The sequence below is a fragment of the Poecilia reticulata genome, linkage group LG2, assembly GCF_000633615.1.
Source record: "Poecilia reticulata strain Guanapo linkage group LG2, Guppy_female_1.0+MT, whole genome shotgun sequence".
NCBI lineage: Eukaryota > Metazoa > Chordata > Actinopteri > Cyprinodontiformes > Poeciliidae > Poecilia > Poecilia reticulata.
In genome coordinates this window covers 35,324,782-35,338,294 of record NC_024332.1, presented here as the reverse complement: position 1 = coordinate 35,338,294, position 13,513 = coordinate 35,324,782, and the positions used below count along the sequence as shown (strand labels likewise).

General features: G+C 37.7%; 2 protein-coding genes across 3 annotated transcripts in view; both read left to right on the top strand.

Annotated features, from left to right (window-relative positions):
* Positions 1 to 113: 113 nt before the first annotated feature.
* On the top strand, positions 114 to 8,422 carry znf148 (zinc finger protein 148). 2 transcript variants are annotated; one of them, XM_008403783.2, is made up of 7 exons: positions 114 to 471; positions 2,418 to 2,790; positions 4,597 to 4,722; positions 4,832 to 4,955; positions 5,656 to 5,739; positions 5,821 to 5,939; positions 6,600 to 8,422. In XM_008403783.2, exons 2-7 carry the CDS (start codon positions 2,434 to 2,436, stop codon positions 8,238 to 8,240), a joined length of 2,451 nt encoding a protein of 816 aa, XP_008402005.1. In that variant the 5' UTR covers positions 114 to 471; positions 2,418 to 2,433; the 3' UTR covers positions 8,241 to 8,422. The 2 variants fall into 2 exon arrangements, with proteins under 2 accessions (XP_008402005.1, XP_008402009.1); XM_008403787.2 differs by lacking the exon at positions 114 to 471 and adding an exon at positions 1,315 to 1,501.
* Positions 8,423 to 13,198: 4,776 nt separating this feature from the next.
* The window catches only part of slc12a8 (solute carrier family 12 member 8), a 17,299-nt gene continuing 16,984 nt past the window's right edge, over positions 13,199 to 13,513 (top strand). Inside the window, exon 1 of the mRNA XM_008403793.2 lies at positions 13,199 to 13,326. Coding sequence (XP_008402015.1) covers positions 13,202 to 13,326 — 125 coding nt within the window. The 5' untranslated portion in view covers positions 13,199 to 13,201. The remainder of the gene's footprint in view (positions 13,327 to 13,513) is intronic.

Here is a 13,513-nt window from a genome sequence, read left to right as displayed (position 1 = left end):
AAAGAAAGAAAGAAAGAAAGAAAGAAAGAAAGAAAGAAAGAAAGAAAGAAAGAAAGAAAGAAAGAAAGAAAGAAAGAAAGAAAGAAAGAAAGAAACTGTAGTTCCATACRAATGAGTTACTTACATAAACAGAACACTTTCAAACATGTTGGCATACTTTGCTCTGGTACTTTTTTTTTGGTAAAAAATATTCTGTCTTTTGTTTAGTTAATATTTCATACATGGGTGAAAATAATGCTTATTATTTCAATAGAAACTTGAAATAACGATCCAGTGATCCCGTCTACATAATTAAAACATCGCGGTAGATCACGGCATAATGAGTGCACGAACCACTATCCTCCACTAGATGGCGACAAATAGCCATTGTCCATGTCTTCATCAAACGGGATGGTGTGAAAGATTATTCCGTGCAGTCCTTTGGAGTTGTGCCCAACAGTGATGACAGTTAAACGGCTTTAACGCACAGAGGTGAGTATAAATATTACAGTACTAAGGGTTGGCATGTCGTATATGATCGTTTGGTATTTATTAATAAGCCTACTGTTTGTCTGTCGTAGTGGCGAGCTAGCAAATGTTAGCTTTGGTAGCAGGAAATATCGTATCAAGTGAAGGGGAGCTATGGAGAACCCAATCTCTGCGGATTAGGGCAGGGGAAGTATTTAACTAATGTGTCGCACATTGTCGGCTAAGAGTTGCATAAAACACCAGATATGTGAGGGCGCAGTTAGTATTAGGATAATTACACGAAATTACAGTAAGATTCACTAACTGCTTGCAATGCTAGCGGCTATTTACTTAGCTTCAAACAGGCCAGAAAGATGTCAAGTCTTTCAAAGCAGAATGTCTTTTCCTGTTACATTATTCAGATTAAAAGACTTTTAAACGGATTTTAACATTTCTATATGTGAATGTATGCGCAAATAAACATCTTTATTTTGATGTTTTAAGCGTTTTATAAACAAATTGGCACATTAAATATGTAACTATGCCAATTTTGGGGGCGAGGGATGTATTTGGAAATATGCAGCAAAATATGCAATGTGCAATTTTTTTTATTTTATTTGTTTTTTGCATTTACAAGTGGTTTAAAAATATTTCTAAATGAATGTCTTACATTTTCACATACTTTTAAGTAACGAAATCTGAGTCTTTAAGTTGTAATATATTGTCCATGTATAATTTTTAGATTTTTGTTTTATGGAAAGGTGCCATATGATAGAACGGTCTGGAAATTAGGCTTATTTCACATCTACATTGCAAAAAAAAAAGAATTTTAGAAGCTTTTGGGGGGGTTAGGGTTAGGGAGAGAGTGCAGAAAAAAGAAATAACCACAGCTCTCTTCGGAGGAAGTTGAAAAAGTGCTTCTATTTTGAAGAGGAGGTCGCCCTCTTCCTGTTGTTTCTGTAGCTKGTCGCACCAGCGCGATGTAGCGGATTTGATGAGCGCGGTGAGCTAGTTGGCTAACTGGGGTCTCAGGCCATTTAACCTGAGTGACACAGTGAGTGTGTTTACATTGACTGCAGTTGTTTTTTAYTGTCGTGGCTGAAATTTTCTCCCGTGCCTGTGTCCATTCGCTGTAGTCCTGCAAAACCCCTGATAAAAACATTCACAAATGCTACGTTAGCTAAAGCCTTTCGGAGCTGAATTCAAGCCGTTGCTAACGCTTCTTGTTTTGTTTTTTATGAGACCTTGTGTTGAAATTTTAAGCTGCTCCACCAGTTCAGTAAGATGTAATAATGTAGGAATCTCATGCTATTTATATCGACTTTCAATTTACTGTCATTGAACAGATGTATTCTAGTTAAGCATGTTTGCTATCAGAATAGCTAAAAAAAAATCTGTTTCTGCATATTAAGTTAATAAATTCTCATCTTTCGGAGTTGACTTTCTGTGTTTTCCAGTTGCTTTCACCGTAGGGTTTGTTTTTAAGATAAGATTAGAGAAGTAATGGCTGACCTAGTTACAAAAGTTGACACTTTCCTAGAAACAGACATTGTTGACATTAAGATATCTGACTTTGTGCGATCATATTCAAGGTGGAGACAATTTTTGGAGCCTTTTTTTTATTACTGTACGTGGAATATTTACAGCATTCCACATACAGAACAATACTCCGTGGAATACATAATTCCAGTATAAAGCAACAGACGTCATACCCGAGCAACTACCTGTTTGTATTTCTTATTTTCATTATTTAAATGCCACTGTAGATTTAAATGTAACATAATGATAACAATATGACCATCAAAGCGATCAGTTTATACTTTGTGAAAGAATTGAAAACTAACATCTGAGCTGTGTTAGTGACCTGTGTCTTTTCTGTCTGTGGTGGCCTGCAAGTGTTTTTATTTTGGATTCATTACGTTCGAATTTTGACCTGATCTCGTTCTAACGGCTCATTTTACTGACTACAGGAGTACTCGATGTAAGATGAACTCTGAGGACAAGTTGGATGGGATGCTGCTGAAGTGCAGCGGCGGAGGAATAGATGGAGGCGGGAGAGTGTGTCTGGGCGCGGGAGGAGGACTGGTGGTGATGACCCTCGGGGAGCGATCGCTGGCAAACCAACCTCTTTTGGCTGAGGATGACGATGACGACGACGATGATGAGGACTTGACTGGAAGTTCGCTGGTTACTCACGACCTGGTCCCTCCAGAACAGCTGATGATGCAGGAGGAGTTGACTAAGAACGGTGCAGAAGGACTAGAAGAGGAGGCAGGGGGCGAGGTTGGAGTGCATTTCCCCCTGAAACTCACTAATAAGTTGCCGTTTTCACTTCAGATGCCAGTGAGTAAATTTTTTTTTTATTGGTTTATTTGGGTCAACATGTATTTGTAGATCCTGCTGTCTGTCGGAACCAGAAATTGATCCCAGAAGAGTTCGAGTTTTTATGGAGGGGAGAGTGTTTAATATTTCTTATTGGGTGAATATTTCCTAAATTTAGTTTCCTTTCTTTGACAGCACAAAGTCCATGATGGTTTATATATGCTGTTAACAAAATTTTACACAGAGTAAATAGTATTTTTGTTTGCAAATTCAGAATGTAAACCCTTTGACTCATTATTCAAATCCATCTTTTAGATTCGTAAAACCAGAAAACCCAAATGGAAATGTTAGTGTGGAAATCTGCGTTCAGAATTTCTTATCAAAACATTTTTAGAGACTTAAACTGTCTGTGCATTTTATGTTACATGACACAAACTAAATCATTACATCGTCCCATGATTACTCATCTAGAACCGATTTTAAATCGGACAAGTCGATTTGCGAGAAAGTTTATCCTTTAAGACACGTCCGTCAGACTTTAGCCGTTATAAGTCTTTAAATCTTTCCATTTCTTTTGCTTTTAGAAGGATGCTATTTGTGTTTCACAGTGTAACTGCTGTGAAGTTATCACTACGTCTTGAAAACATTGGGTTGTAATATTGAACAGAACTCGCTATGTTCTACTTTGTTGCGCTTCATAAACTAGAAGCCTTAACACAAGATTCTGTGTTTGCGAAAAATAACAATAATTATTTGTCACTGATGCACCATTCAATGAAATTTGGTAAGTTATATGGAGGAATTGTTGTGGTTATAGTTTAATACTGAAAATCTGCAACGGGAGTCATATTTTTTCCTCACTTCTGCACTCTGTGGTTCAACAAGATGCCAGTTCAATGAAAATCCTCTGATTACCCATTTCCACAAAATGTGGAGTTATTTTTCTTATCTTTTCATTTCTGTATGAAATAATCTGAGGCCAATTTTGTAATGCTTTTTGTCTGCTATCTGGACTCCTTCCCTTTGATTCCTCCCCCGCAGTGACGACTGAATAATACACTGCTCAAAAAAATAAAGGGAACACTTAAACAACACAATATAACTCCAAGTAAATCAAACTTYTGTGAAATCAAACTGTCCACTTAGGAAGCAACACTGATTGACAACTGGGACCCTCGTCGGGTCAATCAGTGTTGCTTCCTAAGTGGACAGTTTGATTTCACAGAAGTTTGATTTACTTGGAGTTATATTGTGTTGTCTAAGTGTTCCCTTTATTTTTTTGAGCAGTATATTTTCAAACTCTAGTGTTCCTCCTGCGAAGTTGGCGTTTAGCAGTTTAGCAGATATCTCCCATGTTGATATCTTTGGTATGCGTACGTTTGTTTTTGGAGCATGAGGTCARAACCCTGTATTAGATAGCACAAAATAAAACGTTTCATTCATAACGCCAAAGAGGAGACGTGTGACCTCTTAAAGCTCGCCCTCTTCTCCGCTGCACTGAAGATAAACAAAGTATTAAAATATTCTGCAGAAGCTCATAAACTGATATGAACCTTTGACCAACTTGTGACAAGTCTTCAGCCACTCACAAAATATGCAAATGTCCTCCAAGGCCAGCTGCCATGTAATTTCTCTTGGTGGACGGTGACTCCATGTTGCCCTCTCGACTGCAGTGCCTGAGGCTTTCTCATGTTGAGGTGTCCTTTTCTTTGTTTTGTCCGTTTCCACCTTCCAGACCTGTATAAACTATCAGCCTGCCTGGTAGCAAATAAAGTAGGTCAAGTGTCATATTAAATGTCTTGACTATGTATGGTCCCGCTTTTCCAGCTGAGCATCAAGCAGGAGCTGAAGCTCTCTGACCCTGCAGACCATATAAAGAAGGACAAAAAGGCAATTAAGGACATGACAGCGTACCCCAAGAAGAAAAAGAGGAAGCAGCGCTCCCCGGCAAAGGTACAAATGAATTCCTCTCAACAAATGGCTTCGGGTTCTTTAGCTTTTTATTGTTGGAACGTTTGAATGAAAATAAAACATCTCTTCTTTGATCTTTTCACTATTATAGATCCTCGGCATGAATGACGATGGATCTGTGGCTGTACCCAACCCCAAGTGTCACGTTTGTGTTCACTGCAACGCTGCATTCAGAACCAATTACCATTTGCAGAGACATGTCTTCATTCATACGGGTACAAATGACTTTTACTTGATATTTCTTTAAAGTTACACATTGTTATCTAGCACAACCTTGACAGTGATGGTAGATATTTTCAACTTCTGGYGTAGCAGCAGCTGAAATGCGTCTTGTTTTGGGATGGTTTTAAAGTAACCGGGTAGCTTTTCAGATAGTTTTTTTATTATTATTATTTTCCTTTTCATCTATTTACAATAATCATCACGCACCATGTTCTTTTGTGGATATTCACAAACCTATGGCTAGTCTTTACTGTTTGCACTGAAACCTTTTTAATAACACAGTGCTGACAGCAGACCGGGCATGAGCTAAAGTTTCAAAAATAACAAGTAAGATTGCTGCCTCCTTTTTATGATAAGCRATCATTTAGCAGTGCGTGACATCCTGTTAACTCATTCTCAACTTGTAACACAAAAATTATAACGTCAAAATAGTTYGACTCATGGGGGCGCCACATGGCTCAGTGATAGATCTGCATGTCTTTTCCTTCTCTCTCTCTGCTTCTTCCTGTCCAGCTCCTAATGAATAAAATGCTGCAAAACCGTTTGAAAGAGTCAAACTCCACCATTTTGCTCTGTGATTTTTAAAATGCCAAATCAATTCAGGAATAGGGTGGATAGKGTTTCACATATAAGTTCAAACATACTTYGTTCCTGGTGTCACTATTTATATAATTTTTGTTCCTAAATGTGTAGGTGAGAAGCCATTTCAGTGCAGCCAGTGCGACATGCGTTTCATTCAGAAGTATCTACTGCAGAGACACGAGAAGATCCACACTGGTGAGCAACAGATTGTTAAAATAAACATTGATACGGATTCTATCTTCTCTYGGTCGTCACCTTTTTTATGTTTTTCTTCAGGTGAGAAGCCTTTCCGTTGTGATGAATGTGGGATGAGATTTATCCAGAAGTACCACATGGAGAGACATAAGAGAACTCACAGTGGAGAGAAACCCTACCAGTGTGACTACTGTCACCAGGTACAGTCCTGCTGTGTGAATGAAAACTAATTCATTTTAAACAGAGGGAAGTTGTACATTTATCTATAGAGAACTTCCAAAGCTGCAGTTCAGTATTTCCTTACCTGGGTTCATAGGAGTCTTGATTATTTTTCAAGCATGAGATGGATATTAAAGATGCAAATCAGTTTTTTAATATTGATTTATATGCAAATAAAGTCATTGGTCATTGATTTGCCACATCAGAACTTGAGTTTTGTCCCCCAACTAATTGATTGTTGCAGTTTTTGAGTTGCTGGCAGAACTCTGACATGACTATTTAGTCATTAAAGACAACTGAGGGCATTTTGATCATCTTTTAGCCCACAGACCCTCTTAGGTAGGGATTTTTAACTGCACTTGTGGTTTTTAACTTTAGTCTGGTTCCATCATAAGGTTTTATCCTATTTTCTTTGTTTCTAAACTAAATAAAGGGATCACAAATAAGTGSTATTTTTAGAAATCTGTATTTATTGTAGAATAACCTGGTAAAATTAAAAAATCAATTTGYTGTCTTTAAACATTTAGAAAAGTACAGTTTGGTATATTTGTAAAAACAGTGTTTGTACTGCAACAGCATTAACTTTTTCTTTTTTTTTTAAGAAATCTCACTAAAAATTTCTTACTGTTTTCTGTCCACAGTACTTCTCCAGAACAGACCGGGTTTTAAAACACAGGCGAATGTGTCATGAAAACAGAGAGAGGAAAACAAACAAGACCGCTGGTAAAATCGGACCTTTGCATGATACAGATTCTTCAGGGTCTCCCTTCCTTTCCAAAGAGTGCTCTCTACCCAAGAAAAAGCGCCAAAAATGTGCAGAAAAGAGCTCAGGCTCTTGCATCACAGTCCTGACAGAAGGGCACACTTTTGCTGTCGAAGAAACGGAAGCGAAGGAAGGCCCGAGTCGGGATAAAATCGAAACTCCATGTATATTTGCTGTATCATCCAAGGTCAAACATGAGTATGTGATTCCTGACTACTCCGTGGAACTTCCTGAGGAAACRGCGAGCCAACAYGAAGATGACGACGTATCATCAGAGGACACAACCCCTCCAAAAATAGTCCTGAAGAAAGTCCCCAAGAGGAGCCTTAAACAGCCCAGCGAGCAAACCCCTCCCTGCTTGTCTTCCTCGCTGTCCTCCTATGAGGAAGCCGATAAGGTAGCGCAGTACACCTTTGAAATTGTGGACAAGCAGGGCCTTTTAGACGTCGAGAGCAACGCTGACCTGGAAACAGTCGAAACTCTTCAAGGAGGAACGACTAAACCGGCGGCAAGTAGCACAAACTACGACGACGCCATGCAGTTTCTCAAAAAGAAGCGTTACCTTCACGCCGCAATGGCCAACAACAGCCGGGACTACGGGCTCAACACGAGCRCCATGTCCTCTCAGCCGTCTGTTACGCAAACCGTGGTGTCGACCGTCATCGATGAAACTGTCCCCGCCACCATCCTGGAGCCCCAGCCCATCAACGCAGAGATAAAGGCAGCTCATGAGAAAAACGTTTTCCCTGATGAGGTTCTTCAAACGCTGCTGGAGCACTACTCTACCAAAGCTAATGGGCAATCAGACATTTCCTTCAGTGTCGCTGATACAGAAGTGACTTCGAGCATATCTATAAACTCCTCCGATGTTTCGGACAGTAGCCCCGTGGAGAGCATCGGATCCTCTGGYGCCCAGGCTCAGCCACCTACAGAGAAGGTCACCCTCCTGCAGGAATACTCCAAATTTCTCCAACAGGCTCTGGAGAGGACCAGTCAGAATGACAGCTACTTAACGAGTCAGAGCCTCAGCTTGGTCTCTGAAAACCCCACATTAGCCGGACAACCTTTGTTCTCTAACGAGAAACAGTTCTCCTCACCCAGCAGGTTCAAATCAGGGATGAGCTCTCCGTTGAGGTCCACTTTGGAAAAGCCTCACTTTGCATTATTGGTCGGAGACTCCCAGCACTCGTTTTCATTTTCAGGTGACGAGACGACTCCGCCCTCGGCGGTGTCTCCAGCTGATGAGGACTTCCTGGATCAGGTCTCGCCCTCGAAGAAGTCTGACTCTACGCAGGGGATACTGCAGACGTTCCAGATCAACTCCTTTGATCAGAACTTCAAGTCTCATTTCCAGGCGACGAGAGCCGCATCGTCCTCGCAGTTCACGGTCACCAACGGACAAGTAAGCGTCAGAGGACACGGCGCGGACTTCTCCGAGTTCCCTTTAGTTCGAGTCACTGAGACCAGGGTTCAATTGAACTCATCCCCTGATGTTTCAACCAGCGAATCTTTTGGCTGAAGGAAAAAACAGGGAAAGAATTTATTTGTTAATTTTAGCAGCACTTTATTTCATCTGTCTTGTTTTGCCAAAACTATTCACAACACAATCATGTTTTCTTAAAGCGGTTTGAAAAATAGTCATGTTTTGTTTGTACTCAAACCTCTCATAAGATACTAATAATAATAACTCATGAAATCATACTACGGTATAAAAAGCATTTCTCTATTGGATTCAAAGCAGTTCTTGTTCTGGAATGTACACTAGGAGGTTAAGTGACCAAAGTGTAATTATTCTCATATCTTTGCCGCCAGAGAGTTTATGTTTAATGGGAGTGTCGGTTTGCCTTGCTCGAAAAATAATCAACTCACTCTTGCTGCTTAATGCAATATTTCCACTTTTTACACACCAATCAGCCATTAAATTATGACTTCCAGACGATAGATCCTTGATGCTCCATTGATTGATGGGTGTTTTTTGTGGACCCTGCCCTGCATACCTCAGATCATTTGTCTTCTTCTGGTGGAGGGATATTTAGCAACACACTGGTGCATCTCAATATTGTTAAAATTATAGCTGAAAAGTTAATTGACTTCTGTAATTCAGTTCAAAAACTGAAACTCAAAAGTAAATCATTTGTGACTGGAGAAGTTTTGGCGTTTCTGTGTAGGTATGGCTTACAGTTCATGAAAATCCCAAATTCAGTTTTTTTTCCCCCCAAAAAATTAGTTTTACATAAAGCTAATCTAAAAGAAAAGGATTTAAGAAATATCAGCTTTTTTAGAAGTACGGTATATACACCCCATACATTATTGGTTCTGCTTTTGTCCCCAGTTGTGGTAAATGGACTGAACTTGTATAGCGCTTTTTCCAATCATTTTACCACTTTACACTAGAGGTGACTCTAGTGTAAAGTCACCTCCATTCGCACTCACAAATGCACACACATTTATACACCAATACCCAGATCGTTAGACAATTTGGGGTTAAGTGCCTTGCCCAAGGGCACATCGACATGTGGCAGGAGGAAGCTGGAATCGAACCTACAACCTTCCGATCACAGGACAACTACTCTTCCCACAGAGCCACGGTCTCCAGTTATACACTGATCCATCCATTATAATTTTTAGGGATACACCGAAATGAAAACTTCAGCTGATATCCAATATTTACATTGCTGTTATGACCAATAGCCAATCTTTTATTTATATATATATTTTGCTAAACGTTCAACGCCTTGGGAAAAAAAATGACTCCACTACTGTATGACCTACTATATGAACTTCATTCAGAAACAATATGGAAATAAATATGGGTTATTAAATTTGGCCCATTTTTATTTATTGGACTGATGCCGTTGTGGCAAGAATGGATAATATTAACTGATACTGATGTTTCTGCTGATTTATCATGAATCCTTAATAATTTTGCCTGAATTACTGTTTCAATATGGCGGCACCAGTGGCCTTGCCTTACGATCTTCTTTCGACTGCACTTATCCCTGTTGCCTGTGAACATTTTTCTACTAATCTCTTTTTCTTCCACTCAACTTTCAGATGAACTGAATTACTTAAATAAATTAACTTCTAAATTATCTCCTACTTTACTGAGATGCGCCTGTGTTTTACTGTAACTAGATATATATGCTTTTACCCGTGTAAGCTCTTGGGGTACATAATATTATGGCTGATTGCTGTATAGCTGTAATAAATGTATGCCTCTTGTTTTCTTCCTTACCTACCTCCCCTTGGTGTTTGTCAAAAAAAAAAAATCTTTATTCTAGCTCTTGAATTAATCACGACAGCACAATCATTCTTTATGTTTAAGTCACTTTATTCTCACCTTGCATGGATGTGTGTAACTAATGGTACAGGACTGATTGTATGCTTGTGACCTATTTCATTTCCCGTTTAAAATTATGTCCAATTTGGTTGGTTTGACATCCAAATGTAAAATTCTGGTGAAATTTGAGRAGATTTTAAGTCATGAATTTTTCCAGACTGTGTAACAAATCTTGATTAGAAAGTTTTTCTCACTTTTTAAAAAATGGTTTGGGCTTCACAGAGCTGCACCCAGAAAAATGGTTGCAGGATAATTCTTATTTTATTTGGTATTAAATCACTTTAATACCAAATATTAAAGTGATTTAATATTTGGTATTAAATCACTTTAATATTTGTGATTTGTGCTTGGTGTACGGTCTGTTTGCACATTCTTTCTACAAGGAATGTAGGATGTACAGTCACTGTCAACAGCTACCTTTTATGAGACCTAATGGAAACATTTGCCACATTTAGTTTATTTGATCAACTATATTATTCTCTATGTGTCACTTAAAAGATTATAGATATTGTTTAGCGTTGTGTCGAAGTAAATGGGGGTTTTGGGATTTGGCAATTTTCTTTCACTATAGGTTATACAGCACAAGCAGAAATGATTTGCTTGKCGTTATGTTTTCTTCTGTGCCTTTGTTCTTTTTTTTTAGCACTTCTTTTTACTCATTTCTGCAAAACTTATTTTTTTGTTTTTTTCACTCAGCCTATGCTGTAAGGCTGCAAATTCCTCTTGCACATTATTCGTAAATACATAAGCTATCAGTTTGTTTATTTTTACTGTAATTATGATTAACTTGGAGCTTTATTTAATTTTGCCTTTTATGTTTTGTTGCTTTTAAGTTTATGAAAGAAAACTGAATTTAATGTCTCAAACTATTGACAAGAAATTGCATTTTATTCACTGTTTTTGTAGGTTTTATTGGTTCCACAGGTTTAGCTAGAAATCAATCTTTCAGGTCTTATTGAAAACATGCAATTTACAAATGGGTGACTTATCATGAGCGCGATCCCTTATGTACTCAATCATGCTGTTAATTGTACATAAATGTGTTTTCTTGATCAGCTCTACATGCTCCATCCACTTTGGGATGGTTTTAAAACTCCCTCTTGTTACATTTTCACCGACAATCAGGGATAGATGGCGCCACGTTAGTCATTCAATTCTTTTGTTTGTTTGTTTGTTTTTTTTTCATTTCAGTTGATTTCCCCAAGAATGTATAGAAAGTATACTGCTGTAAATATGTTGTGTACATTTTATGTTCTTCAAAGTACTGTTTATTAAAATGGAGAAAAGATGCAAGAGACACTTTTTGTCAGTGGAAGGCATTGTTAGTTTTCAAGCATTTCATGGATACTGCAATGAGATGGACGCACTACTGAGCGGTTTGTAGTTGTTAGAGACTCTTCCTAAAAGTTGTGGTCAACGTCAGATATTTAACCTGAGCAGTTAAAGCAGTTTTAGGCTGGATTATGACTGAAAGCTTAAGGCAGTTTCTAGTTCTTCACAAGTTACCGGTTTAATTGTAAGCAATCTTCAAGAGCACATTGCAGATGGGTTCAKCAAATTCAATCCTGTTCAACTTTTGGAAAATTTCAGTACATGCCATTCATTTCCTCTATATCATCAATGCTAAAGTTAAGGTTTCTTTCCCTTTTGTCTACCTATGTCTGTCTTCTGGCCATAAGTGTCCTTGTATAAGCTAGAAAAAAAATGTGTTTTGTGTAAAAAGATCTGTATTATAGATTTTTTATAAATAATATTTTTGAAACATGTCATCCAAAGCACTGATGTGTAAATTATACACTCTTGCTACCATCCTTTAGCTCTTTACTAGTTCCTGTTGAGACCTTTTCGATTACAAAATGGGAATCCAAACAGCATTTTTTTTTTTTTTTACTTTTTTGAAAAAAAATTGGACAAAGAAGCTTCCTGCTTCACTTTAGGGTTAATGAAACATTAGCTTAATTTGCATGGTTGTTGGGTTGGATGATTTTTTTTTTTCATATAATGTGCAGCTTTAATTGTAACTAATTAATCAGTCAAGTTAACCCCGTTTAATTAGAGCTTTGCTAAATATCATGATTTGTAGGCAAACAGATTAAATTGTTTTGATTGTTGTGTGTACTGTCCTTATGAATAAAATTATTCACATAATGTGACTTTGAAGAGTTGTTTAATATTGCTGATGAAAAGGTTTGTTAAAATGCGTTCTCGCCAGGTATCCATCCATTGTCTGTACTCGCTTGTACATGGGAGGGTTTGTTCCCGTCTCATCAGGTGAAAGGTGGGATAAAGTGTGTGATCTAGCTTTTGTTTTTTTTTTCTAGTGGAACTTAAAGCATAAAAAATACAAAAATCCTCCTGGTTTTAAATTATAGAGAAATTTTATTTTATAMATTTATTAATTGGTAAGTTTCCCTGTTTTAAATAGTAAAAAGTATGACTTGTAGAAACACAAACACAGCAACCCTTTTTGGATGGATGTGGACTTACGGACAATCCAAACTGCTTGCAGGCTAGGTTGTCTCATTCTTAACTTTAGAATCCCTTTCTGGTGGGTAAAAAATTGTATTTAATTTAAGATTTGGTTGTTGGCTTCTTTTATGCCACAAAAAAATTAAGGGTATGTTAAAGCTATAGCCATACTTCTCTGTAAACCCAAAGTCACTTTAGATATCAACTGAAATAAATGAGAACAGCATTTTGTTTTGCTCCTTAGTTTAATGTTTAACTTAAATAACCTACAAAAATGTTGACATCACATAAAGCAACTGATAAAAMATATTTAAGTGTATGAAAGTAAGTAAGCACTATTTAAAAAAATAAAATAAAATTCCACTTTCAGAAGTTCTTATCTTTATYCTATGGCTGCATGTAAACCTTTGAGCTACATGTGAGCATAATGCATTCTCAGTCGCCAAACACTTTGCTTTTTAAGAAATGTATTTAGCACATTTATAAATCCAAGCTTAATTTTTGCTGTCACACATTTCTTTGAGAATACACGACCAATACCTTTAAATAAATGCAATGTTCGGGCTTTTCGAGCTTTAATCATTAGTCAACCTTGTACATCCGGGCTTCTTGCCAAGACTAACACAGGATCCTAGAAGCTTCCAACACACCCTGGAAAGGTAAGCAGAGGCATGAAGATAGTTCACCTGCTGACGTTTTCACACGTTCCCACTCTGCTGGCTGGATTTATCGTTCAGGATTTTAATTTGGATCTTTTCCTCTTTTTTTTTCGAGTAAACGAATGGAAATGTGAAAGGTAATAGCTATATTGAACACAWTGAGGAATTTACAAGAGATTTTAAAATATATAAAACTACAAAATTAGGTTAAAGTTTACGTTTAACACTCAAGCTAAACAAATACGAACCCGATTAGGGTTTTACTTTTCGCATTTGTCGTTGCTTATGCAAATATTTTAAATTTAAGTTTTTGTGAGAACATTG